At 44.8% G+C, this 26626-nt stretch overlaps 1 protein-coding gene across 16 annotated transcripts in view; it reads left to right on the top strand.

Annotated features, from left to right (window-relative positions):
* The window catches only part of LOC102134628 (fatty-acid amide hydrolase 1), a 60991-nt gene that overhangs the window by 11473 nt on the left and 22892 nt on the right, over positions 1-26626 (top strand). For all 16 annotated transcript variants that reach the window (XR_006692295.3, XR_012420621.1, XR_012420633.1 and 13 more), the window contains exons 4-6: positions 461-621; positions 8621-8745; positions 9494-9692. Coding sequence is in view for 4 of the 16 variants with exons in the window: in XM_065533524.1 (XP_065389596.1) it covers positions 461-621; positions 8621-8745; positions 9494-9692 (485 nt within the window). In the remaining 12 variants the exon portion in view is untranslated. The remainder of the gene's footprint in view (positions 1-460; positions 622-8620; positions 8746-9493; positions 9693-26626) is intronic.

The raw sequence follows: 26626 nt of genomic DNA, 5'->3' as shown, positions 1-26626 counted from the left end.
AAAAAAAAAAAAAGAAAAAGGAAAGAGAGAGAGAAAGAAAAGAAAAGGAAATAAAGGAAAGGAAAGAAAGGGAGGAGAGGAAAGGGGAGGGGGAAAAGGGGAGGGGAAAGGAAAGGAAAAGGAGAAAGGAGAGGAGAAAGAGGAAAGGAATGGGAATAGGAAAGGAAAAGGGGAAAGAGAGGGGGAGAAAGGGGAGAGGGGACAGGAAAGGAGAAAGGAAAGGAGTCTTACTTGGTCTGCTTTATTCATTGACTTAAATAACTTTCTGGCCCATGTAGGTGTTTGCCATTGCAACCCCACTCCAGAATGACTGATGCTGTGCCATGCACATAATAAATGTTCCTGATGCTGGGGTTTGTGTTGGCTGGGACTGCCTGAGAATTGTTCTGACTCCATTAGTGCCATTGCTGGTGGAATGTTTCACTGGGCCATGGCCTCTGAAGTATCTTTATTTCCACAGGCAATCTTGCTGCCAATGATCTCTCCACTTCCCGAATAGCCAGACTACAGAAGATCCTTCACAGCTATGTGCCTCAAGAGATCAGGGATGGAAATCGAGTTCGAGTTACCTCATGGGATGGCAGGAAATGGGGAGAACTGGAGGGGGACACCTATGACCGGGTGAGTGATTCTTGATTTAGGACATGCATCCAGCTTAATGTGGGCTCCCCATCCTGGCTCCAGGGCCTGAGGGGTTAGGATCCAGCCCCTATGTTTGAGTATGTAGAGCTGTTTCTGGACCAGCCAGTTCTACATTGGTGATTTGACCAAAAGAAAAATCAGCTTAGATGACTGGTTATTGTCTCCATTAAAGACAGTTGGCAGCAAAAAAGAATTTGAACCTATTTGAGTGGGGAAAAAAGTTATTAGGCTTACTTTATTTCTCAAGTCACTTGGTTGCTCAGAAAGCCTCACGAAGATAAGTATGAATAAACTCATTTATTTATTTTTGAATGTTAGTACAGCACACGGTACAAAATTCAGAAGGCACAAAAGAGTATCCAGTGAAAAGTGAGTTTCTCTCTTCTGGCCTGTAGCCCCCTATTTCCCCACCCTGTAGATAATGATTGTTTCTTTTTTTTTTTTTTTTTTTTTTTTGAGAAGGAGTTTCACTTTTGTTGCCCAGGCTGGAGTGCAAGGGTGCGATCTCTGCTCACTGCAACCACTGCCTCCCGGGTTCAAGCAATTCTCTGCCTCAGCCTCCTGAGTAGCTGGGATTACAAGCACCCACCACCATGCCCGGCTAATTTTTGTATTTTTTTTTTAGTAGAGACTGGGCTTCACCATCTTGGCCAGGCTGGTCTTGAACTCCAGACCTCGTGATCCACCCGCCTCGGCCTCCCAAAGTGCTGGGATTACAGGCGTGAGCCACTGCACCTGGCCGATAGTATATTATATTGTACTCACTCTTCTGAACTTTGTATTTTTTTCTATTTATTTTTTTTTTTTGAGACGGAGTCTCGCTCTGTCGCCCAGGCTGGAGTGCAGTGGCCGGATCTCAGCTCACTGCAAGCTCCGCCTCCCGGGTTCACGCCATTCTCCTGCCTCAGCCTCCCGAGTAGCTGGGACTATAGGCGCCCGCCACCTCGCCCGGCTAGTTTTTTGTATTTTTTAGTAGAGACGGGGTTTCACCGTGTTAGCCAGGATGGTCTCGATCTCCTGACCTCGTGATCCGCCCGTCTCGGCCTCCCAAAGTGCTGGGATTACAGGCGTGAGCCACCGCGCCCGGCCGTATTTTTTTCATTTAATAATGTGTCCTGGGATTAAGTCCTTTTTTAATTTTGTTAACATTTTTGAAGTATAGTTGTTGAATAACAGTTTATATCAATTTAAGATTTTGATAGAGATTGCTAAATCTCTGTGGAGGTTAAACCAGTTTCACTCCTACTGATAAGGAATGAGTACTGATTTCCCACATCCTGCCAACATTGATGCTATCAAACTTAATTTTTTTACCAAATGGATAGTATCTAATTTACAGTCTCTTATTATGAATCATGTTGAAAGTCTCCATATTTACTTTTAAATTTTTTTTTTGAGTGACAGGTTTTCACTTTGTCACCCAGGCTGGAGTACAGTGGTGTGAACACAGCTCACTGCAGCCTCAACCTCCTGGGCTCAAGGGGTTCTTCTGCCTCTGTTTCCCGAGTAGCTGGGACTAGAGGAGTGTGCCATCATGCCCAGCAAATGATTTTTTGTAGTGATGGGGTCTCACTATGTTGCCCAGGCTGGTCTTGAACTCCTGAGCTTGAGCAGTCCTCCCACCTCAGCCTCCCAAAGTGCTGGGATTATAGGTGTGAGCCATTGTCCAGGCCAGTCTCTTCATGTTTTTAAGTTATTTATTTTATTTTAAATGGCATATTCTAAAAATATTTGTTTAGAACACATATTTCTAAAAATATATAAAATATATAGCTGTTGTCTCTGTGTTGTCACCTGATTTACCCAATCTGTCTAGTTCTCACCATTCTGCCTCAATCACTCTAAGAAACTGAAAGAAAGACCAAGGCTTATGGAATCTTGGATAGGCTTGAGACTTGCTTTCTGCCTGTGTAGGAATCCCCTACTCATTTTTTTTTCTTTTTCTTTGAGACAGTTTTGCTCTTGTTGCCCAGGCTGGAGTGCAGTGGTGCAATCTTGGCTCACTGCAACCTCTGCCTCCCTGGTTCAAGCCTCAGTTCAAAGTTCAGTTCTCCTGCCTTAGCCTCCCAAGCAGCTGGGATTACAGGTGTGTGCCGCCACGCCTGGCTAATTTTGTTTTTTTTAATAGAGACAGGGTTTCACCATGTTGGTCAGACTGGCCTCGAACACCTGACCTCAAGTGATCCACTCGCCTCAGCCTCCCAAAGTGCTGGGATTACAGGTGTGAGCCACTGTGCCTGGCCTATTCATTTTTCTTGATATGAGAGCAGTGGAACATGGTGGAGAGAGCATGACCTCTCCTGTCAGCCTAACCAATTTCTACATTACAGGGGTGCTACTTACTAACCTTAGGCAAACTTGATCTTGCTGAACTTCAACCTCTTCGTTTGTGAAACAGGGTAATCCTACCACTTAGGATTATTGTGCGGATTCAGTGAGTATCCAGGGAAAGCACTTAGTATAGTACCTGGCGGTGAAAATTAGGCAAGCAGGAGCCATCATCATTTTTCAGCCTATGCTTAAACACATCCATTGATGGGTGCACACTGAGATTCTGTTGTTGAACACTTACAATGTTAGAAAGTTCTGCCTCTTACTGCAATCTGTAGATTGCATAGTATATGGGTGAGGGCAAGGATTCTGGAATCAGACTGCTTGGATTAGACCTGGTTCCATTACTTATCAGCCGGAGAAGTTTCAGTGAGTTACTTAACTTTCAGTTAAACTTCAGCTTCTTCATCTGTAAAATGAGGGTAATAGTATAGTGCCTATCCTGTAGGTGAAAATTAAATAAGAATGCATTTGGCACAATGTCTGGAATATAGAAAACATTCACTAGTATTATAATCATCACAATCCTTACCATTATTATAATTATTATTTCCATTCATTGATCCTAGCTACTTATTTTGGAACAATATAGAATGAGTGACCTGCTATTTCACTTGACAGCTTTGATGTTTGAAGATGTCTTTGTTAATTTGTTTGTTGAAAAACTAGTTGTGGCCGGGCACGGTGGCTCACGACTGTAATCCCAGCACTTTGGGAGGCTGAGGCGGGTGGATCACCTGAGGTCAGGAGTTCGAGACCAGCCTGGCCAACATGGTGAAACCCTGTCTCTACTAGAAATACAAAAGGGTGTGGTGGCAGGCACCTGTAATCCCAGCTACTCGGGAGGCCGAGGCAGGAGAATTGCTTGAACCCAGGAGGCAGAGATTGCAGTGAGCCGAGATCACACCATTGTACTCCAGCCTGGGGTACAAGAGCGAGACTTTGTCTCAAAAACAAAACAAAACAAAACAAAAAAAAACCTAGTTGTGTACAATATACTCTGCTGTGGTAGGCAAGTGTTAAGTACTTTTATTTATTTATTTGAGACAAGGTCTTGCTGGGGCTGGAATGCAGTGGCTCAATCATGGCTCACTTCAGTCTTGACTTTCTGGGCTTAAGGGATCCTCCTACCTCAACCTCCCAAGTAGTTGAGACTACAGGCACGTGCACCATGCCTGGCTGATTTTTTAATTTTTTGTAGAGATGAAGTCTCACTATGTTGTCCAAGCTGGTCTCGAATTCCTGAGTTCAAGTGATCCTCCTGCCTCAGCCTCCCAAAGCATTAGGATTACAGGTGTGAGCCACCACGCCCAGCTGCGTTAAGCACTTTAGATGCAAAGAAGAATACTATCTCAGGGCTCTACATACTCTTGGTAACTCCATCCTTCTCCCAGCTCCACTTGTCCATCAGCTGGAGAAGGGCCAGGACCTCAGAGCTCTGCATGTTCATGGAAGACACTAACCCTTCCCCCCAACTCACAACTTTTTTTTTGTGAGCTCTATTTCAAATAATATGATGTTTATTTGAACATGTTTCTATCTTCCCTTATAATACAATATCATACAAATTTATATTAATACAAATAATATTTGTTAGACACTTGCCCAGGGCTGAGATTCAGTGGGAGCACTATCCTGGCAGGACTGGTTATTTATGACTGACATCCATGCCAGTGCCTGATGTGAAGATGCACATGCCATATCTGATGTGGAGTGATTTGACTACCCTCCCTAAATGTTTCCTAAGTGTAGTGCAACAGTACAACTTCCTTTTCTTTCTTCTGTGACTGAGATCAACATATTTTTTTATTTTTGAGACAGGGTTTCACTCCCATTGCCCAGGCTGGAGTACAATGGCACAATCTTGGCTCACTGCAACCTCTGCTCCCTGGCTCAAGCAATTCTCCTGCCTCATCTTCCCAAGTAGCTGGGACTACAAGCACATGCCAGCATGCCCAGCTAATTTTTCTGGTATTTTTTGTAGAGATGGGGTTTTGTCATATTGCCCAGGCAGTTCTCGAACTCCTGGGCTAAAGCAATCCGCCCGCCTTGGCCCCTCAAAATGAACATTTTCCACTGTTGACACTACTGAAGCAATATTAGATATATTAGAACCAAGATATTCAGATATATTGCCATCGATTTATAGTCCCCTTGAAATTACATAGCTCTGCTGTTTCTCTGCATTGGGGGCTCAGGAGTCCAGCGGTCCTAAGTATATCTTGTAGCCATCTTCCTAAGAGTTGTGGCCACGACTCAGGACACTTGAGAAGGAGTAAGGAAAGAGTCTATAGACATATCCTCCTTTTTGGGTCGGGGAAACTCCTACAGCTTTTTTCTTATTTAACATTGCAGCTGTACCTTTGCTCATCCCTTTGTATTTAGGCCATTTCCTTTTAGGTGTATCTCTTATATGCTGCATAGACAGGTTTTGCTTTGTGAGCCAATCTATAAATTTTATTCTTTTCATTGCTGACTTAAGCAATTGATGCCATTGATGATTTTGATCTCAGCTCTGTCAAATTATTATTATTTTATTTATTTATTTTTTGAGACAGAGTCTCGCTGTGTTGCCCAAGTTGGAGTTCAGTGGCCTCATCTTGGCTCACTGCAACCTCCACATTCCGGGTTCAAGCAATTCTTGTGCCTCAGCCTCCCAAGTAGCTGGGATTACAGGCACCCGCCACCATGCCCGACTAATTTTTGTATTTATTTATTTATTTTGAGACGGAGTCTCGCTGTGTCGCCCAGGCTGGGGTGCAGTGGCACAATCTTGGCTCACTGCAACCTCCGCCTCCCAGGTTCAAGCGATTCTCCTGCCTCAGCCTCCTGAGTAGCTGGGATTACAGGTACCCGCCACCATGCCAGGCTAATTTTTGTATTTTTAGTAGAGACAGGGTTTCGCCATGTTGGCCAGGCTGGTCTTGAATTCCTGACCTCGGGTGATTCGCCCGCCTTGGCCTCCCAAAGTGCTGGGATTGTAGGCGTGAGCCACTGCTCCCGGCCTAATTTTTTTTGAGATGGAGTCTCACTCTGTTGCCAGACTGGAGTGCAGTGGTACGATCTTGGCTCACTGCAACCTCTGCCTCCTGGGTTTAAGCGATTCTCCTGCCTCAGCCACCTGAGTATCTGGGACTACAGGTGCGCGCCACCACGCCCAGATAATTTTTGTGTTTTTAGTAGAGATGGGGTTTCACCATGTTGGCCAGGATGGTCTTGATCTCTTGACCTCGTGATCTGCTTGCCTCAGCCTCCCAAAGTGCTGGAATTACAGGTGTGAGCCACTGCGCCTGGGCCCTGTCAAATTATTTTACTGTGTTTATTTACCATGTTTCTTTCACTGTGGGGTCTCTGTCCTTGCTGTTTTGTTTTTCTTTTAACTTCTTTTGTTATCTAGGAAGGTTTATATTAATATTTTAATTCTACATTGGATAATTCCTATATCAAAACTATTGTTGACAATCAATTACAGATGGAACTTCATCTACTCTTTCTCCCCATCTCACTCCTACTCTTTCTCCCTTTCTCACTCCTGCAATTGACTAGTCTCATTGAAAAAACAAATTGGGGTCAGTCAGGCATGATGGCTCATGCTTGTAATCCCAGCACCTTAGGAGGCTGAGGCGAGTGGATCACCTGAGGTCAAGATTTTGAGACCAACCTGGCCAACATGGCGAAACCCCGTCTGTACTAAAAAAATACAAAAATTAGCCGAGTGTGGTATCATGTACCTGTAGTCCCAGCTACTTAGGAGGCTGAGGTGGGAGAATCGCTTGAACCCAGGAGTTGGAGGTTGCAGTGAGCTGAGATCGCGCCATTGCACTCCAACCTGGGTGACAGAGTGAGACTCCATCCCAAAAACAAACAAACAAATAAACTGGGAATTCAGTTTTACTGGGATTCTGTTTCTGCTGACTTGCTCAAGGAGTCTTGTTTCCTTTTAAGTTTTGTGGTTATTTTTGTGTCCTATCGTAAGCTTCTTTTTTTTTTTCTTGAGGCGAAGTCTTGCTTTGTCGCCAAGGCTAGAGTGCAGTGGTGCAATCTTGGCTTACTGCAACCTCCACCCCCTAGGTTCAAGCAGTGCTCCCACCTCAGCCTCCTGAGTAGTAGCTGGGACTACAAGAGTGCTGCCACCACACCCGGCTAATTTTTTTTTTTTTTTTTTTGAGATGGAGTCTCGCTTTGGTGTTCAGGCTGGAGTGCAGTGGCGCACTCTCGGCTCACTGCAACCTCTGCCTCCCAAGTTCAAGTGATTCTCCTGCCGTAGCCTCCCGAGTAGCTGGGATTATAGGCATGTGCCACCATACCTGGCTAATTTTTGTATTTTGAGTAGAGGCGGGGTTTCACCATGTTGGCCAGGCTGGTCTCGAACTCCTGACCTCAGGTGATCCACCCAGCTTGGCCTCCCAAAGTGCTGGGATTACAGATGTGCGCCACTGTGCCCAGCCTCCTGTCATAATTTTCTAATAACTTTATTTTATTTATTTATTTTTTGAGACAAAGTCTTACTGTATCTCCCAGGCTAAAGTGCAATGGCACAATCTCGGCCTACCACATCCTCAACCTCCTGGGCTCAAGTATTCCTTCCATTTGAGCCACTTGAGTAGCTGGGACTATAGGTGCATGCCACCACACCTGGCTAATTTTTTGTAGTCAGGACTACAGGTGCATGCCACCACCACGCCTGGCTAATTAAAAAAAATTTTTTGTACAGGTGGGGTCTCACTCTCACTATGTTGTCCAGACTGTAATAACTTTCCTATTGGAGTATAATACAGAAATGACCAAATCGTAAGTGTACTGTTTAGAGAATTATAGTTAGCCTGGGCAACATAGCAAAATGCTGTCTCTACAAAAATACAAAAATTAGGCCAGGCGCGGTGGCTCATGCCTGTAATCCCAGCACTTTGGGAGGCCGAGGCGGGCGGATCATGAGGTCAGGAGATTGAGACCATCCTGGCTAGCACGGTGAAGCCCTGTCTCTACTAAAACTACAAAAAATTAACCGGGCATGGTGGTGGGTGCCTGTAGTCCCAGCTGCTCGGGAGGCTGAGGCAGGAGAATGGCGTAAACCCAGGAGGCGGAGCTTGCAATGAGCCGAGATTGCACCACTGCACTCCAGCCTGGGCGACAGAGAAGACTCCATCTCAAAAAAAATAAAAAAATTGTGTGTGTGTGTGTGTGTGTGTGTGTGTGTGTGTGTGTGTGTGTATGTGTATATATATATAATTAGTCAATTAGTCTGGAGTGGTGGTTTGCATCTGTCGCCCCAGCTACTCAGGAGGCTGAGGTGGGAGGACTGCTTGATCCCAGGGCGTTTGAGGCTGCAGTGACCTATGATCACATCACTGTACTCCAGTCTGGGCAACAGAGCAATATTTGTCTCTAAAAAAAAAAATTATAGTTGTTTATGTGTTAATTTTGGGTTTTTGACCAGCCATGAATATTCCCAGATATACTATTTCCCCAGTCATTATTTCACAATGTCTACCAAGTTAAAATGAAGAACTTTGTCAGGTACTCTGCAAAGGAGGGATGGGCAGAGGGAATATTTCACAAACTTGGGCCAGGGGCCTAAAACATCTCTGGTCTAAGGAAGAGAAGCCTATAAGGATCTTTAATACTTTACCTTTAACACTCTGGGTAGGTGCTGGTGGATGTGCCCTGTACCACAGACCGCCACTCCCTTCATGAGGAGGAAAACAACATCTTTAAGCGGTCAAGGAAGAAGGAGCGACAGATATTGCCTGTGCTGCAAATGCAGCTTCTTGCGTGAGTGACAGATTTTTAAACTCAGGACTTTGTGCCTGAGTGCTCTGGGAGTCTGGTCACCTGGGAGACTGGGGGACTGGAAGCTCTTACCAAGACCATAACCCACACAGGAATCTTATGGCTGGAGATCTGCCTAGAGGAGACAGAAATCATGGGATCATCTCTGGAACATGGAAACCCTATCTGAATTAGCTGGGTGTGGCGATGCACACCTGTAGTCCCAGCTACTCAGGGGGCTGAGGGAGGAGAATCACTTGAACCTAGGAGGTGGAGGCTGCAGTGAGCTGAGATTGCACCACTGCACTCCAGCCTGGGTAACAGAGCAAGACTCTGTCAAAAAACAAAAACAAAAACAACCCTATCTCGTAGGACATATATACTAGAGTGGGCTGCACAGATTCACTCATGCTATTTCATCCTCAGTACCAGTGAGTAGCACATGTTTGAAAAATAACTACTAGGGTAAGGACTCATTCCATAGCCAGCATAGCAATTTGGTCCATCAACAGAGCTCAGGGGGCCCTTGTAAGGAGACTTCCTAGTGAAGAGCTCATGGAGTAAGGTTGGGTTGCTATCTGCCTTGAGAATGGCTTTTCAGGCAGTGTCATTGGGGAAGGGACTTGAGAGGCTGTCTAACCAGCTACCCATCCCATAGTACCTTCCCTTGTCCATGTTTGCAGCTCCTTATGTTGCTCTTCTACTGCTGGGAAGCTCACTAGTCACTGCTTCTGTCTCTTTCTGGTTTCAGGGCTGGACTCCTTGCCACCAAACCAGGAGGCCACGTTGTCTATTCCACCTGCTCACTCTCACACTTACAGAACGAGTATGTGGTGCAAGGTGCCATTGAGCTCCTGGCCAATCAATACAGTATCCAGGTGCAGGTGGAAGATCTGACTCATTTCCGAAGGCTTTTCATGGACACATTCTGTTTCTTCTCATCCTGCCAGGTTGGGGAGCTGGTAATACCAAACCTCATGGCCAATTTTGGCCCTATGTACTTCTGCAAAATGCATAGGCTGACATAGCATCACCCAATCCCTGAAGCTAGAAGACAAAGGGTATACTCTGTTGGAGGCACCAGAAATTGGAAACTGGGACCAGTGGCAGAGATACACTCTGGGTCCTGTCTCCAACCTGTTCATGTCTTTCTGCAGTTTTTGGCAGTAAGAAGTAGAAGATTTTCTGTCCTGTTGTCCAATTGTGGAACATCAGCAGGTTTCTAACTCACTCATTACCCCCTGCCCCATATCCAGGCCTGTACCAAAGTTCACTGCCCCCTTAGGGGCTTAGAAGGAGAAGCCAGTGAGCAGGCTTACACTAAGTTGTAAACATAGGAAGAAGCATTTGGCCAATAAAGTTGTTGAAGCTCTATAGACCTGGAGCTACAGTTGGGGACTTCATGTCAGTATACATGCCATTAGTTCCACTTGTACCAGCCAGTTACTGAGCCCCTGTCATCCTTGAAGTGAGTTCCACCTGATCAGTCTTGAGCAGCCAGTAGGCTCAATTAAGCCCGCCTGGGTTTTCCATATGGCCCATGATCTAATTTAAGGAACAAGTAACTAAAAATACTAAGCCAATGCAAAATAATCTGCTTACCTACTCACATTGGAAAAGCCCTTTGAGCTGAATAATTCTGACCATTCCTGCTGTCAACAATACTGCTGCCCAAATGTGGCTTAGGAGGCTGCTTCTGCTACAAAACCATCATACTCTTGTGTGTGCCTTGTTCTTTGTTCATTCTTCTAGCAAGTATTCCCAGACCTCGTGTATGACAGGTAGCTAGGGAGCTCTTGGAGATGTAGCAGTTGGGATTGTGGGAGATTACTGGGCTTCCTCATCCTTTGGAATGGTAACTCTCCTTTTGCTTTCTGAACACCTAGGAATCTCCTGATGTTTCGTTTTGTTGTATTCCAGACTTTCTGTTGTTTCTAGTCTGCAGCTGAACTCTGGTACCTTTTCTTTGGCCCACCCCCTAATCCCTAACTCTTCCCTCAGCATCACAGGGCTTCACTGCACACACTGTGTTCAGGGCAAGATTTCATCATTTACTGACTGCATACTCGATATGTTGTTTTTGTAACTTTTGCCAAAAGAAAGTAACCTTTAGTGGCAGGGATATAAAAAATTGCTCAGGGTCACTTGCAGATATTTTCTTTTTAAACTTTTTTTTTTTTTTTTTCTGGAAAACTGGTCATGTGCAGAAAAGGGTATGTAACTTTAGAATACCTGAAGGCTTCTTGGCTCTTCCGCTTTCCTTATTCCTCCTCTTCCTGCCACTCTTTTTGTCCCTTCTGCCTTTCCTGCTCATCCTTATTTGGGTATTAGAGGTGTCAGTTGAGGAGGGACTTTAACTGAGGTTAAGCCTTCTTTTGGGATTTGCATTGTAATTGAGGACCCTGGAAGATCTCTGAGACTCAAAATCAGGTGAAGCTAGAAGATGGAGCTTCAAGGGGCATGGTTAGTGCTCTGAGTAGGACCCTAACCAGGCTCCGTGCATGGCATATGGTCCCTGCATGCTGTTCACTCTGTATAGTACTTAGTATTTGCTGAGGCTAAAAGGCCTCAGGTGCCTGGGCTTCTGCCCTTGGACTCCTGGATATCCAGCCTGGTGCTAATTGAATGCTAAGCAGTGGTAATTCAAAATGAGAGGGTCCCCTGCCTCTAGAGTCATGATCTAATTGGGGACAGACAGACCTAGATAAGAAAAGCAGAGAACTACTTTGGAAAACAGTTTATCTGCTGTAATTGAACATTCAGCTACCCTATAACCCAGTTAATCCAATACTGGGGATAAATCCTAGAGAAACTCATACATGCACACCAGGAGACATGTACAAGAATATTCATAGCAGCCCTATTCACAAAAGCAAAAGCCTAGAAATAACCCAGATGCCCATGAGCAAGAGAGTGGACAAGTAAACTAGAATATTCACATAATAGAATATTATACAATTGTCAAATGAACTATAATGATACTTAACCATATGGATGAATCTGAGCAATAAAATAATTAAGTGAAAAAAGTTTAATCCCAGAAGAGTAAATGTAGCATGATGCCCTTTCTGAATGAAAGGTTTTTTTCTTTTCTGTGGAGTTATTCTTTACATACAATATAGTTCATACATTTTAAATATATTGTTTAATAAATATTGATAATTGTATATAATAGTATAGTCACCATCACCATCAAGATGTAGAAAGAAGGCTAGGCACAGTGGCTCATGCCTGTAATCTCAACACTTTGGAAGGCCGAGGTGGGAAGATCACTTGAGCCCAGGAATTCTAGATCAGCTTGGACAATATAGCGAGACCTGGTCTCTACCAAAAAAAAAAAAAGTAGGCTGGGCACAGTGGCTCACACTTGTAATCCCAGCACTTTGGGAGGCCAAGGCGGGTGGATCACAAGGTCAGGAGATCAAGACCATCCTGGCTAACATGGTGAAACCCCGTCTGTACTAAAAAATACAAAAAATTAGCCGGGCGTGGTGGTGGGCGCCTGTAGTCCCAGCTTCTTGGAAGGCTGAGGCAGAAGAATAGTGTGAACCTGGGAACCAGAGCTTGCAGTGAGCCGAGATTGCGCCACAGCACTCCAACCTGGGCGACAGAGCAAGACTCTGTCTCAAAAAAAAAAAAAAAAAAAAAGTAGCTGGATGTGCTGGCATGTGCATGTGGTCCCAGCTACTTAGGAGGCTGAGGCAGGAGGATCACTTGAGCACAGGAGTTTGAGGCTGCAGTGAGCAGCCTGGGCAAGAGAGTGAGACTCCGTCTTGTGCCCTTGCACTCCAGCCAGGGTGACAGAGTGAGACTCTGTCTCAAAAAAAAAAAAAGATAAGGGCATTGGGATTTATAATGTGCTGTTTATAATGTGCTGTTTAAAGTCTGAAGCTCGGCCAGGTGCTGTGGCTCATGCCTGTAATCCCAACACTTTGGAAGGCTGAGGCAGGTGGATCACCTGAGGTCAGGAGGAGTTCAAGACTAGCCTGGCCAACATGGTGAAACCCCATCTCTACAAAAATACAAGAAGGCATGATGGCAGGTGCTTGTAATCTCAGCTACCCACTAGGCTGGGGAGGGAGAATTGCTTGAACCTGGGAGGCGGAGGTTTCAGTGAGCCAAGATAGCGCCATTGCACTCCAGCCTGGGCTACAGAGAGACTCCATTTCAAAAATAATAATAATAAAGTCTGAAGCTCCACTGATTACTCCTTTTATTGATTATTTGCAGCTGGTCTAACCAGTTACATATGTCTGGCTTAATTACATGGCCAGAGCAACATAAAAGCCCTGCTGAGAACTTCTGATTTGAGCTCTTCCAAAACCAGGATGGATTCCTCACATAGATCATGATGATTCAATCCAAAGGCACTTTGCAGTGCAGTCCACATATGCATAAGGGCCATGGGGAGCTTGTATTTGGGAAGTTCTGAGATTCCTGATGTTTACCTACCCAGTCTTTCTCTTGCTGCCCTGTGTCCTTTGCCTTTAAATAAAAATCTTACGTGATTATGCTCTGTGAAGCCTGGATAATCCTTTCAAATATTTGGTCTGGGAAAATTTTTGCATATATGCATGGAATCATACAATATGTAGTCTTTGGTGTTTGACTTCTTTGACTTAGTATAATGTTTTTGAGATTCACTTTGTTGTGAGTATTAATGTTTTGTTCCTTTTTATTGCTGAATTGTATTCCATGGTGCAGACATACCACCATTTTGTGTATCTCTTCACCAGTTGATGGACATTTGAGTTGCTTCCAGTTTTGGGCTATTATTAATAATGCTGCTAAGACCTTTTGGGCATATAATTTTGTGAGTACATGTTTTCTTTTCTTTTTTTTATTTTTTGATATGGCGTCTCACTCTCTTGCCCAGGCTGGAGTGCAATGGTGCAATGTCAGCTCACTGCAACCCCTGCCTCCCAGGTTCAAGCGATTCTTCCGCTGCAGCTTCCTGAGTAGCTGGGATTACAGGCACCCGCCACCATGCCTGGCTAATTTTTTTGTATTTTTAGTAGAAATGGGGTTTTGCCATGTTGGCCAGGCTGGTCTCGAACTCCTGACCTCAGATGATCCACCCGCTTCAGCCTCCCAAAGCTAGGATTACAGGTATGAACCACCATGCCCAGCCCATGTTTTCCTCTAGTAAATACTTAGGGGAAGAATTGCTAGGTCATATGGTAAATGTATGTTTAACTTTATAAGGTACCATCATACTGTTTTTCCAAAGTGGATCTACCATTTTGCATTGCCATCAGCAATGTATGAGAGGTCCAGTTGCTCCACATCTTTGCTAACACTTAGGATTATCAACCTTACACTTTATTCTACTGGGCCAGGTGGGGTGGCTCATGTCTGTAATCCCAGTACTTTGGGAGGCCAAGGTGGGTGGATCACTTAAGGTCAGGAGTTCAAGCCCAGCCTGGCCAACATGGTAAAACCCCGTCTGTACTAAAAATGCAAAAATTAGCCAGGTGTAGTGGCACATGCCTGTGATTCCAGCTACTTGAGAGACTAAGGCACAAGAATCGCTTGCACCCAGGAGGTAGAGGTTGCAGTGAGCTGGGATTGCACCACTGTACTCCAGCCTGGGCAACAGAGGGAGACTCTGTCTCAAAAATAAATAATAAGTAACTTTATTCTAGTGGATGTGTCTTGATACCTCATTGTGGTCCTAATTTGCATTTCTCTAATGACTAGTGGTGCTATAAAATTAAATACAACTAAGAATTTAAAAACGTAAAAAGAACATGTATGCAGTAAAGCCATGTAAGAAGGAAAGAATGGTTATCACTATGGGGGAAAGAATGGTTCTCACTATGGGATTCAGTATAATGGTTCTTACAGATAGGGGGATAGGATGGGGCTGGAGGGAACATAAAGTTAGATTATTGTTAGGGCTCTCGCTTTTATATTTGGTGCTTATTGCATTATTAAAAGCAGCTAAGTTAATAAAAAGTTATGTATAAAAATATTCATGACGAAGTGATAAAAGTATGTTATAAACAAAGATTATGATTAATTCAATTTTGTACACCTGAGGTATCCCTAAAAAAAGAGAAGGGGTTGGCTGGGCATGGTGGCTCATGCCTGTAATCCCAGTACTTTGGGAGGCCAAGGCAGGTGGATCAGCTGAGGTCAGGAGTTCGTGACCAGGCTGACCAACATGGCAAAACCCCTTCTCTACTAAAAATACAAAAAAAAAAAAAAAAAAAAAAAAAAAAAAAAGAAGCGGGTAGAGAACCAAGCCCACAGAGAATAATAATGCAAAATATGGCTTAATGTAGAAGGGATCACATTGAGAGACCTGGAAGCTTAGCAGTATTGCCTCAGTCTTGTTCATGAGCTCCTCTTTCCTTGTGACTTGCAACAGTTCAACCATAGCAGAGGGTCAGCTATTGGGGCACTATGGGTCAATATAGATTGATAGCTTGGAGCTATGGTTTTCACGTTTTAGGAGTCACAGATCTGTTTGAGAGACTGGTAAAAGCTTTGGCCATTCTCAGAAGAACAAAGATAGAAAACACCATAGCATTTTACATAAGATTTCAGGGGCTTGGGTACTTCCTAAGGCCCATCTGTAAACCCCAAGTTAAGAACCTTTGGATTAGAAGATCTCAAATTTGAGGGTCTTTAGTGAAGGCAAGGGGGTCAAGCAGAGACCCCCAGTAACAAATCACTACTCTCACCCCTGCCAATCTGCCCTTCTTCCCATCTGCATTCTTCATCTTCAAACTTAACACCACCCTTTGCCCTGCTGCCCATGCCAGAAACTGCAGCCATCCTTGACGCTGTGACAGTAATCACTACTGTATATCGAATGTACCTGAGCTAGGCCCATGTGAAAAAAGCATTGTTTTATTTACATCATTGTTTCCTACTTTCACAGAAACCCTAGGATATGCTCTTTTTTGTTGTTGCCTATTTATTATAAAACTTTGAAAGAATTATTTGTTAATTTGAACATTTTCATCCATTTTGTGGCTTTTCTTTGCACTATTTTTATGGTGTGTTTTTATTGCAGGACAGGCAAGCCTCAAAACTGGGGCTTAGCCTGGGAGAAAGCCAGGAAAGAATTCAAGGGCAAGCTAGTGGTGTTAGACAGCAATCTTTTATTGAACAATACTGCTCCTTGCAGAGTAAGGCTAACTTATAGGCAGCAAATCCAGAGTCAGCTGATACACTCTTTTTAGTCCCATTTTATAGAGAAGGAAACAAGCTTAGATTGCTTAAGTAACTCAAAAAGTTACAGTCTGAAATTTCTTTTTCCTTTTTTTTAAGACAGGGTCTGGCTCTCACCAGGGTGGAGTGCCATGGCATGATCTTGGCTCACTGTAACCTCCGCCTCCCAGGCTCAAGTGATCCTCCTGCCTCAGCCTCCTGTGTAGCTGGGACTACAGGCACGTGCCACCGCGCCTGGCTAAGTTTTGTATTTTTAGTAGAGATGGGGTTTCGCCATGTTGCCCAGGCTAGTCTTGAATTCTTGAGCTCAAGTGATCTGCCTGCCTTGGCATCCTAAAGTGCGAGGATTACAGGCATGAGCCACTGCGCCCAGCCGCAATCTGAAATTTCTTTCTTGAAACGTTGCTTATATTTCTCCCCTTCCTAGCATTCCTGCCTTAGGTAGGGCCTTATCATTTCTCACTGATCAATGGCAGTAGCCTCAAAACTCATTTCTATTACTCTAATCAGCCCTAAATTTTTCCATTCTTCCCCATCCTCTCATGCCACCCCTTATCTATTGTGTGATCGTTGATCACAATAATCCTCCCATTCTGTCCCAGTACAATGTGACTTTGCTACTTCTATCAGTAAGAGATGGAGTCTGTTTCCCCACCTCTTGAATCTGGGCCAGTCTTATGATTTGTTTTGACCAATAAAGTCTGGTGGAAGGGATGCTGTGCAACTTCTGCGTGTAGGCCTCAAGAAACCTTGCAACTTCCATGCTCATTTTGGAGCTCTTCTGCTGCTCTGTGAAGAAGCCTGGACCAACCTGCTGGAGACACGTGCTGGAAGCTGTCTTAGACCTCCCAAGCTCAGTTAAACAGTTAGGTGACCCAAACATCATGAGTGACCCCAGCCAAGACCAGCCTAAATCACTGACCCCCAGAATTGTGAACAAATAAAGTAGTGGTTGTTTTAAGCCAGTAAGTTTTGGAAATGGTTAAGTAAATTTAAATAAAATTTTAACATATGTCATTTGTGTTAATAAGTAACACAAATCTGAGTGTCATTCATCTGCTTATAATTCTTTGTTCTTTAGGCTGGGCATGGTGGCTTATGCCTGTAATCCCAGCACTTTTGGAGGCCGAGGCCACCAGGGTCGCTTGAGGCCAGAAGTTTGAGACCAGCCTGAGCAACATAGCGAGAACCCGTTTTTACAGAAAGATCCTTTGTTCTCTCTGCATTGCCAACAGGATCAAGTCCAGACTCTTGCCCTGATCCCTGGTTGTTGATGCTGTTTCATCTGTGTCTCTGTCATGCCCTGCTCCTCCCCTTTCATACAAATTCTTTGTCTATCCATGCATAACATAAGCCAATGCTTCTGTGTCAGGACAAATTGTCTCCTCTACCTAAATGCCTTTTCCCTTGTGCTTTCTTGCTAGCTCAGATTTCCACCCCTCTGGAAGCTTTCTCTAATCCTTCTAACGCTGAGTTGATCCTCTTCTGTGCTCCCCAACGCTCTCTATAATACAATGAATATAGCACTTTCCATGGCCACTTTTTCTTCTTTACCCATCCCCAAACTAGGAATTGTTAGGGACAGTAAGCTGGTATTTATTTTTGCATCCCTAACCCCCAAGTACCAACATGCTTAGTACCTATTTGGTAGTTAATATACATTTGAGTACCTCCTATGTGCTAAGCTTAATTGTAGATACTAGAGTGAGTGGTGAACACAGCAGAAAAAAGTCCTTGTTCTCATGGGATGTGCAATCTAGTGGGCAAGATAGACAAGTAATTACAAGTAAATTATAAGCAATTACAATTAGTTACAAGTAAATTATGAGTGAGCCAAGTACTGAGAGAAGTGTAATGTGCATATACCTGAGGGACCTATCCTTGCCTGGAGGAAGAGATGTTTAAACAGAGCTGAAGATAAAGAGGAGTTAAATCAGTGAGGCAGAGGAGGATGTTGGGAGTGCTCTAGCAGAGGGAACAGTTCGTGTGAATGTGAAGTCGGGAAAGAGGATATTCTAGATTCTGAAAGAGGTCCAGTATCCTGCAGTGTAGGGAGAGAGGAATGGTTGTGAAACACAAGGCTGGAGAAGCAGGCGGAAGCCAACCTACAACAGGGCCTTCTGGGCCACTTGAAGGAATAGGTATTCTATCCTGAGTCACTGGAAGCCATTGTGGGAGTTTTAAGCTGGAAAACGATCTGATCAGATTTCATGGGCCCCCCAGTGGGAATATGATTATCAGAATTTACTGAATGAGGAAGTTCAATAGCTGGCTGTACAGAAATTGCTTCTGAAAGTCGGTCCTGTCCTTAAGCTTACTCAACCTTATCTCTCTGAGTAAATGGGAACTCTTGAGCTCCAACCCGTTTAGACCATATTTTGAGGTGACACTTTAGGAGGTGTACTGGCTGAAGAGGGTGACCAGGAAGGAGAGAAAACTGAAAGTCTCGTTCTGGGGAGAACTGGGAGAATTGGGAGTATTTCACCAGGAGAAAGACAGACTTAAGGAAGAGAGATGCTGTCTCCAACTAGGACTGTTCTGAGGCAGGGGAAGCAGATGTATTTTGAGTATCCCCAGGGGCAGAGCTGGGACCAGTAGAAAGAAGTTGTAGTGAGCCAGATTGTAGGTTAGCATACGAAACCTTTCAATGAGTGTTTTCTGAATTATGGCTCACAACCATGATTCATTAGCGGTCATGAAGTCAATTTGTGGGTATGGTACGCCTTAGAACTTCTCACAAATACCTAGTTACTTCTTCTCTTGGACACGTGGTAGGCTTGCCTTCCCCACTCCCTCTGCAGGTAAGCATAGTCACGTGACTTGCTTTAGCCAATGAAATGTGCACAGAGGTGGTGTCTTTTTTTTTTTAGATTCATTTCACTTTTGTTATGAACAAACACAATCTCAGTATAACTAGCTTCAGAGTTGATATTAATAGAAATTATTCCAAAATTATTCTTAAGTCACAAATAACTACTATGCCACGTAAAAAGGGAGAAATCCCACCTAATCAAAGAAAAGTTATCCTATGTATGTTTCCATGGGAATGAGTTTAAGCATTCTCAAATTTTTTCTGGCCAGTCATCCACTACTTCTCCAATGGATTCATTCAGTCTCTTGGAGAACCGTGTAGACTAATGATAGCATCTGGGACACATAGACAGATCAACTTCATGGTGGACATTGTTATTATAAAAAATACTCAGGTCTTGAGAATTCCTGTGCTGAAGGATCTCAAAATGCTTTATAAAAAGCATTAGTCATGCCTCAAAACTGCCCTTTGAGGTAGGTCAGTATTATTGTCCCCATTTTACCAGAAGAAAACTGAGGCATATTAGAGTTAAGTGACTTGTCCAGGGTCACATAGCAAGTCAGTGGCACAGTGGTAGGAGAGGCTCTGTCCTTAACCACCAGCATAACATTGCCACCTAGATTTTTTTTGTTTTTTTGAGACAAAATTTTCTTCTGTTGCCCAGGCTGGAGTGCAGTGGTCCGATCTTGGCTCACTGCCTCCCAGGTTCAAGCAATTATCCTGCCTCAGCATTTCAAGTAGCTGGGATTACAGTCGCCTGCCACCACGCCTGGCTAATTTTTTTTTTTTTTTTTTTGAGACAGAGTCTTGCTCTGTCGCCCAGGCTGAAGTGCTGTGGTGCAATCTCGGCTCACTGCAAGTTCTGGTTCCCGGGTTCACACCATTCTCCTGCCTCAGCCTCCCAAGAAGCTGGGACTACAGGCGCTCGCCACCACGCCTGGCATGCAGTGTTCACTGCATGTTCATGGTGCGAGGAATAAGGTGGTGTAGGACCCAGTGCTTGCTCTGAGGAGAGTCCAGACAGACACAGGAACAGATGATTCAATACTGTATGATAAATCCTTGCACCAGGGAACACAGGCAGCTTTGAGAGCATAGAGAAGTGGCCCTGATCCAGATAAGGGAATTCTGGGAAGTCTTCCCAGAGAAAAGCATACTTCTGAGACAGGAAGGTCAAGCAAACCAAGACACAACGATGAAATAGGTGCAAGGCAAAAAACGAAAAAGAAAAAAAATCAACTATAATCTTCTTTTTTTTGAGATAGAGTTTCACTCTTGTCGCCCAGGCTGGGGTGCAGTGGCGTAATCTCAGCTCACTGCAACCTCCACTTCCCGAGTTCAAGAAATTCTTGTGCCTCAGCCTCCTGAGTAGCTGGGATTACAGGCACGTGAAACCATGCCCGGCTAATTTTTGTATTTTTAGATGAGATGGGTTTCACCATGTTGGCCAGGCTGGTCTCAAACTCCTGACCTGAAGTGATCCACCCGCCTTGGCCTCCCAAAGTATTGAGATTACAGGTGTGAGCCACTGCACCCAACTAGAGCTCTTTAAATAATAATAGACTTACCTTAGGATTTGATTTGCATACAACCTACCAAGAATATATTCTCTGTGAAATATGACATAAATGTGTGATAATGACCTAAGATTGCTTCTCAAGATGAGAGATGTGCTTTTCTGCACGTCTGGTTTTCAAAAACTGGTTTGCCACCCACGAGATGTTTTCTCCCACACCAACTTGGATAGAAGAGCTTATGGCAGACAAGCTGACTCAACACTCAGACTGATGTCACCAGATCAAAGTGAAAAATATATGTCGCTCTCATGATCCAAATAAAAATGTTTTCCTAATAAAATTGCCATTGCTGTGAATCAGTTTTAGTCACATTTTTATTTTATTTAATGATATAGTCCTTGCTACATGTCAGGCACTGTTCTAAGCACTTCCCTAACATTAAGTCATTTAATTCCCATGGCAACCAATGGGGTGGTACAACATCCCCATTTTATAGATGAGGAAATTCAGGTACTGAATGGTAAAGAAACTAACCACACAGTTTCAAATACATTATAGGAGGGAGACAGCATGTATTTCATGTGTATTCAAAGAAGGCATGGGTGAAAACAGGTTAAGGAAAACAGATTGAAGGTGAGGTATGGCTGGTGGGTTTCCAAGTTAATGATTGGGAACCTTTAATAATGATTCCACAGTCTAGTCGTAGGTGTCCTTGTTACCAAGGCAGCAGGGTTTTTAAAAAAAATTTTTATTTTTAAAAATAGAGACAGGGAGGCCGGGCGCGGTGGCTCAAGCCTGTAATCCCAGCACTTTGGGAGGCCGAGACGGGCGGATCACAAGGTCAGGAGATCGAGACCATCCTGGCTAACCCGGTGAAACCCCGTCTCTACTAAAAAATACAAAAAACTAGCCGGGCGAGGTGGCGGGCGCCTGTAGTCCCAGCTACTCGGGAGGCTGAGGCAGGAGAATGGCGTGAACCCGGGAGGCGGAGCTTGCAGTGAGCTGAGATCCGGCCACTGCACTCCAGCCTGGGCGGCAGAGCGAGACTCTGTCTCAAAAAAAAAAAAAAAAAAAAAAAAAGAGACAGGGTCTCCCTATGTTGCCCAGACTAGTCTCAAACTCCTGGGCTCAGTGGATCCTCCTGCCTCGACCTCCCAAAGTGCTAGGATTACAGGTGTGAGCCACCATGCCTGGCCATAGCAAAGATTTTTTTTTTTTTTTTTTTTTTTTGAGATGGAGTTTCTCTCTGTTCAGGCCGGAATTCAGTGGTGCAATCTTGGCTCACCACAACCTCTGCCTCCCTGGTTCAAGGGATCCTCCTGCCTCAACCTCCTGAGTAGCTGGGACTATAGGTGTGTGTCACCACACCCAGCTAATTTTTACATTTTTAGTAGAGACGGGGTTTCATCATGTTGAACAGGCTGGTCTTGAACTCCAGACCTCAAGTGATCCTCCCGCCTTGACCTCCCAAAATGTTGGGATTACAGGCATGAACCACTGCGCCTGGCCAAGGGATTTTGAGTCTTGAAGATCCAGGTTTGATTCACAGTTGGGCCCTCCACTGACTGTGTAGCACTGAGCAAGTGACTGGTTGTCTGTAAGGCCTCGGTTACTTATCTGGGCAATGAGGATCAGGAGGTGTATCAGTTAACTATTGCTTTGTAATGAACCAATCCTCAAAGTGGTGGTTTAAACAACCATTTATTATTCTCTGAGTCTATGGTTTGGTGGGTGTTTCTGCTGACCTAAGTTGGCTTGGCAAGACTCACTCATGTATCTGCAGTCAGGTGGCTCTGCTCATCTTGGCCGTCTCACTGTGTAACGGCCTGACCAAGGGCAAATGGGCTAAGCAGGCTTTGGCTTTTCTCCACATGATTTCTAGTCCTCCAGCAGGCTAGCTTGGGCTTTTTCTCATGGCAGTGGCAGGGTTCCAGGAGACAGAAACAAAACAGTTCTCTTACAGCCTGGGCTAAGAAGTAGCACAAAATTCCTTCCACTACTTTCCATTAGTTAAAGTAAATCACAAAGATTGCATGGGTAGGGAAATAGACTCTACTCCTGGGGAGAGGAGTTACAAAATCACTTTGCAGAAAGCACAGATACAAGGGGTCCTGGATTATTGGGGTCATTTATGTTATCAATTTAGCACAGGAGACAAACTCTCCCCAAACTCAGAGGAGGGTGTAGGGGTTGGTAGGGGGCCCAGATATCTGCATTCAAAGTCCTGACAGTGCTTTGTAAATTGTCAGCACCCCAGGCAGTGCTTCTGAGTGTGGAATCCTCTCTCTTATGTGGGGCTGTGAGTTTCTGCCTTAGTCCAGTCATGTGGCAATATCAAAATACTTGAGAAGGGCCGGGTGCAGTGGCTCACACCTGTAATCCCAGCACTTTTGGAGGCCGAGGTGGGCAGATCACGAGGTCAAGAGATCTAGACCATCCTGGTCAACGTGGTGAAACCCTGTCTCTACTAAAAATACGGAAATTAGCTGGGTGTGGTGGCGTGCGCCCATAGTACCAGCTACTCGGGAGGCTGAGGCAGGAGAATTGCTTGAACTTGGGAGGCAGAGGTTGCAGTGAGCTGAGATCGCATCACTGCACTCCAGCCTGGGCAACTGAGTGAGACTTTGTCTCAAAAATAAACAAAAAACAAACAAACATAAACAAACAAAAACAACTTGAGAATGGGTAATTTATAAAGAGTAGAACATTTATTTCTTACAGTTCTAGAGGCTGGGAGGTCTAAGGTCAAGGCACTGGCAGATTTGGTGTCTGGGGACAGCTTGCTCGTTGCTTTATAGATGGTGCCTTATGACTGAGTTGTCCCATGGCAGAACAGAAGGGGAAAGGGGCTGTGAACAGCTACCTCATACCTCTTTTATAAGGTCTTTAATCCTATTCATGAGGCCAGGGCCCGTTTGATCTAATCACCTCCCCAAAAAGCTCCACCTTCTAATACCATTACCTTGGTGATCAGGTTTCAGTAGGAATTTTGAGGGACACATACACTCAAATCATAGCAGTTCCTTAGAGCAGGACTGCATCCTCCCCTTTAGTAGGCCCCTGGGAAAGGCTCACAGAAGAGAAAGGAAATGGAGAAGCAGAGCATTTGCTGCTCCTACCCCTGGAACAAAGACAGACTTCACACCCTCTGGAATCTGAGAAGTTCCCTTCCCTTCTTCTCTCCCTTGGACAGCCCTGCCCCCACCTCAGAGGGCGCCAGGGAAGGTATTACCTGTCTTCCCACTCAACAGCTGAAGACATATAAGAATAACTTACCGTCACCAGGTGACTGCCGATGCTGGCAGGGAAACTTACCAGGGTCTGCTAGAGGGGCTGTGGGCAGCAGTAACTCTTCCATGAATGACCTGACGGCAGGTTATGGCTCACAGAATGAAGTGGTGTTACCTTCTGGAAAACACAGGTGGAACCCTGGAAACCCACGCCCATTGGATCTTTGAATCCACCTGCTCTTCTAGTCTATGACCTCAGCTTCCAGCTTGCCTCTCCCAACCCTCCTCCATATTGCCTTCCCAAAATACTGGTTGGATTGCATACATCTCTGCTTAAAATAAAGTGAGCTAGTATTTACTGAACACTTACAGTGGATGAGGTGCTGTTCCAAGCTCTTTGCTTGGATTAACTTGCTTAGTGTTCACAGCAATTCTGTGAGATTGTCACCAGTGTTATCCCCATTTTACAGATAAGGAAACTGAGGCACAAGAGGTTAAAGTGGCTTACTCCAGGTTACACAGTAAGTGGCAGAGTTAGGATTTGAACTCAGGCAGTCTGGTTCCTGAGCTTGCGATTCTCAAGCCATAAAACCCTTCTCTGTAGGCCTCTATTTTTCTAATAAGTAATAACAACAATAATAATAATAATGATTAACATGCATAGATTTTTTACTATGCATATGCTAGGCCCTGTTCTGGCTGTGTTACATGTATTAACTCATTTGATTTTTATAATAGTACTAGAGCATTTGCTGTGGGGGGGGGGTACTATTATTACCATTATTTGACAGGTAAGGAAATGGGGACACAGAGAGTCACACAACAAGGATGGGTTACTAGCCAGCCCTACTCTAGAGCCAAGCTCTAAAATACTTGCTCTAAACCATATGCCATCTTTCTTCTCCCAAAGACTGTCCCCAACACAGTCCAAGGGCCCAGAATCCAAGGCCCTCTGGGTTATGCAGCATGATCTCTGCATTTCCACCAAAGCCTGTCTTGGTCTATGCACATCTTTTTTCTTCCCACTCAGGCCAGATTTTCAGTCTAGTGTTTGTTGAAGTTTCCCTAGCGCACAGCATATAGTAGCAGGGGTCAGTGGATGTCGGTTGAATTGAACCACTGGATGGCAGAAGGGTCTCTGGATCCTCTCTCACAGGAACAAAGTGGCCACTCACTGTGACTTGAACATTAGAATCAGTCCAGGACTTGGTGCACTGGCCTCCAAACCCACTCCTAACCCCTAGACCCTTTTTGTAAATTAAATCATATTTAATATGCCCCCAGGGAGCTTTCTGCTTAGAGAAGCCATCATTTCAGCAAACACGAGTGAATGCTTTGTAACTGGAGTCCCGAAAGTAGCAAATCTTGGCCCTACTCACAACACGTTACAAACTTGGTAATTAAGCCTCAGGAATGGCCAGTGTTTCTCTAGGGCTATATATTATTTTCCCTTTGGGAAGGAGAGAGGGTCTGGAAAAATGCTTCTCGTTTTGCAAAAGGAAGAACTGAGTTACCCAAAGTCACCCAACAAATGAAGGGTGAATTGAGGGCTAGAATCCCATTCTTTTACTCAGGAAATGGGGTGAGGTGACCTCATAAGAACCACTTCAGATTGCTGTTTCTATCATCAGCACCTGTCAGCTCTCTTTTTCTAGGGAAACTGAGGTCTAGGGACTTGAAACTTGTAAAGGGTCATCAGTGCTGAGTAGGAACAGAGGCCCTCCATCCTCACTGAAGACAGAAACACAAGGATTTGGGACCTTGCTTAACATACTCAGGAGCCTGACTCAAGGCCCTCAGGCTGGGATTCTTCCAGTAACAACCAAGTCTCTCCATAGGTGGGCCTTTCACTCTCATTCATAATCCTTTATGGAGGGCCTACTAAGTGCCAGGCAGTGTTGCTAACAATCCTGAAAGGCAGGTATCATAATTAGCCCCCTTAGATAAGTAAAGGCACAGATTCAGAGAGGTAAAAACAACCAGGATCCAAGACTGCAGCCCCTCCCCATGTTTCAGGAGACAGTGTTTCCTGGCACAAAGCACTTACCTGTGCCCCATCATACTTTAAGTAAACAAGTCAGGACAAATAGGGCCACAATGCAATGAAAAAAGCTACATGTCAACCCAAAGATACACATATTCTAAACTTTTACGACTCATTTCCAGGGGCAGTAATGATGGTGCTGATGGATGGGGAAGAGCTCTGGCTTCCGGCTTCCCAGTGGAATCCCCACCCACTCAGCCACCTGTGTAACCCACAAAAGTTACTTTATTTTTATTTTTTAAATACTTAATTTATAAATATCAGTTCTATGGGACACAAGTTATTTAATGCCATTTGTCTTCAGTTACCTCATCAGTAATATGAGCATAAAAATGCTTTTTTTTTTGAGACACAGTCTCACTCTGTTGCCCAGGCTGGAGTGTAGTGGTGTGATCTCAGCTCACTGCAACCTCCCCCTCCCAGGTTTAAGCGATTCTCCTGCCTCAGCCTCCCAAGTAGCTGGGATTACAGGCACAAGCCACCACGCCCAGCTAATTTTTGTATTTTTTGTAGAGACAGGGTTTCACCATGTTGGTCAGGCTGGTCTTGAACTCCTGACCTCAGGTGATCCGCCTGTCTTGGCCTACAAAAGTACTAGAATTACAGGTGTGAGCCACCGTGCTCAGCCAAAAATGCTTTTCTCATAAAGTTTTTGGGAGAACAACTGAGATAAAGCATGTAAAGTTCTGTGACAGAGGCCAGGACAGCAGTAGGGAGGCTGTGTGTGTGTGTCTGTGTCCATGTAATTCATTTCCCTTTGAAGGGGGCCAGGTACCCAGACTCCCCCATGGTCTGGCATTCCTTCTGCTTCTTGGATGTAAAATCCAGAAGTGCCCAGGACTTTTGCTTCTTGGAGGTAGAATCCAGAAGTGCCCAGGACTGGGACAGGGTGACCCTGGGGAGGCCAGTCTGCAGGAAGTGGCTGAGCCAAAGGACAAATAATGGGTGGATTGGGCTGTGACGAAGAGCCTGGGTGAGAGACCCGGGGTCCCGGGTTTGGGAAAAAGGAGGGGCGGGGGTGGATACCCCAGAGACTCTTCCTGTGTCTGTCCTGGGTTGGCACACCAGAAGCCCTGTGCTGGGGAGAGGCGGGCGCCCT

This window comes from Macaca fascicularis, chromosome 1 (genome assembly GCF_037993035.2).
Source record: "Macaca fascicularis isolate 582-1 chromosome 1, T2T-MFA8v1.1".
In the NCBI taxonomy this organism is placed as follows: domain Eukaryota; kingdom Metazoa; phylum Chordata; class Mammalia; order Primates; family Cercopithecidae; genus Macaca; species Macaca fascicularis.
Note: the sequence above shows the minus strand (reverse complement) of the source record. Positions and strands in the feature narration are given on the sequence as shown.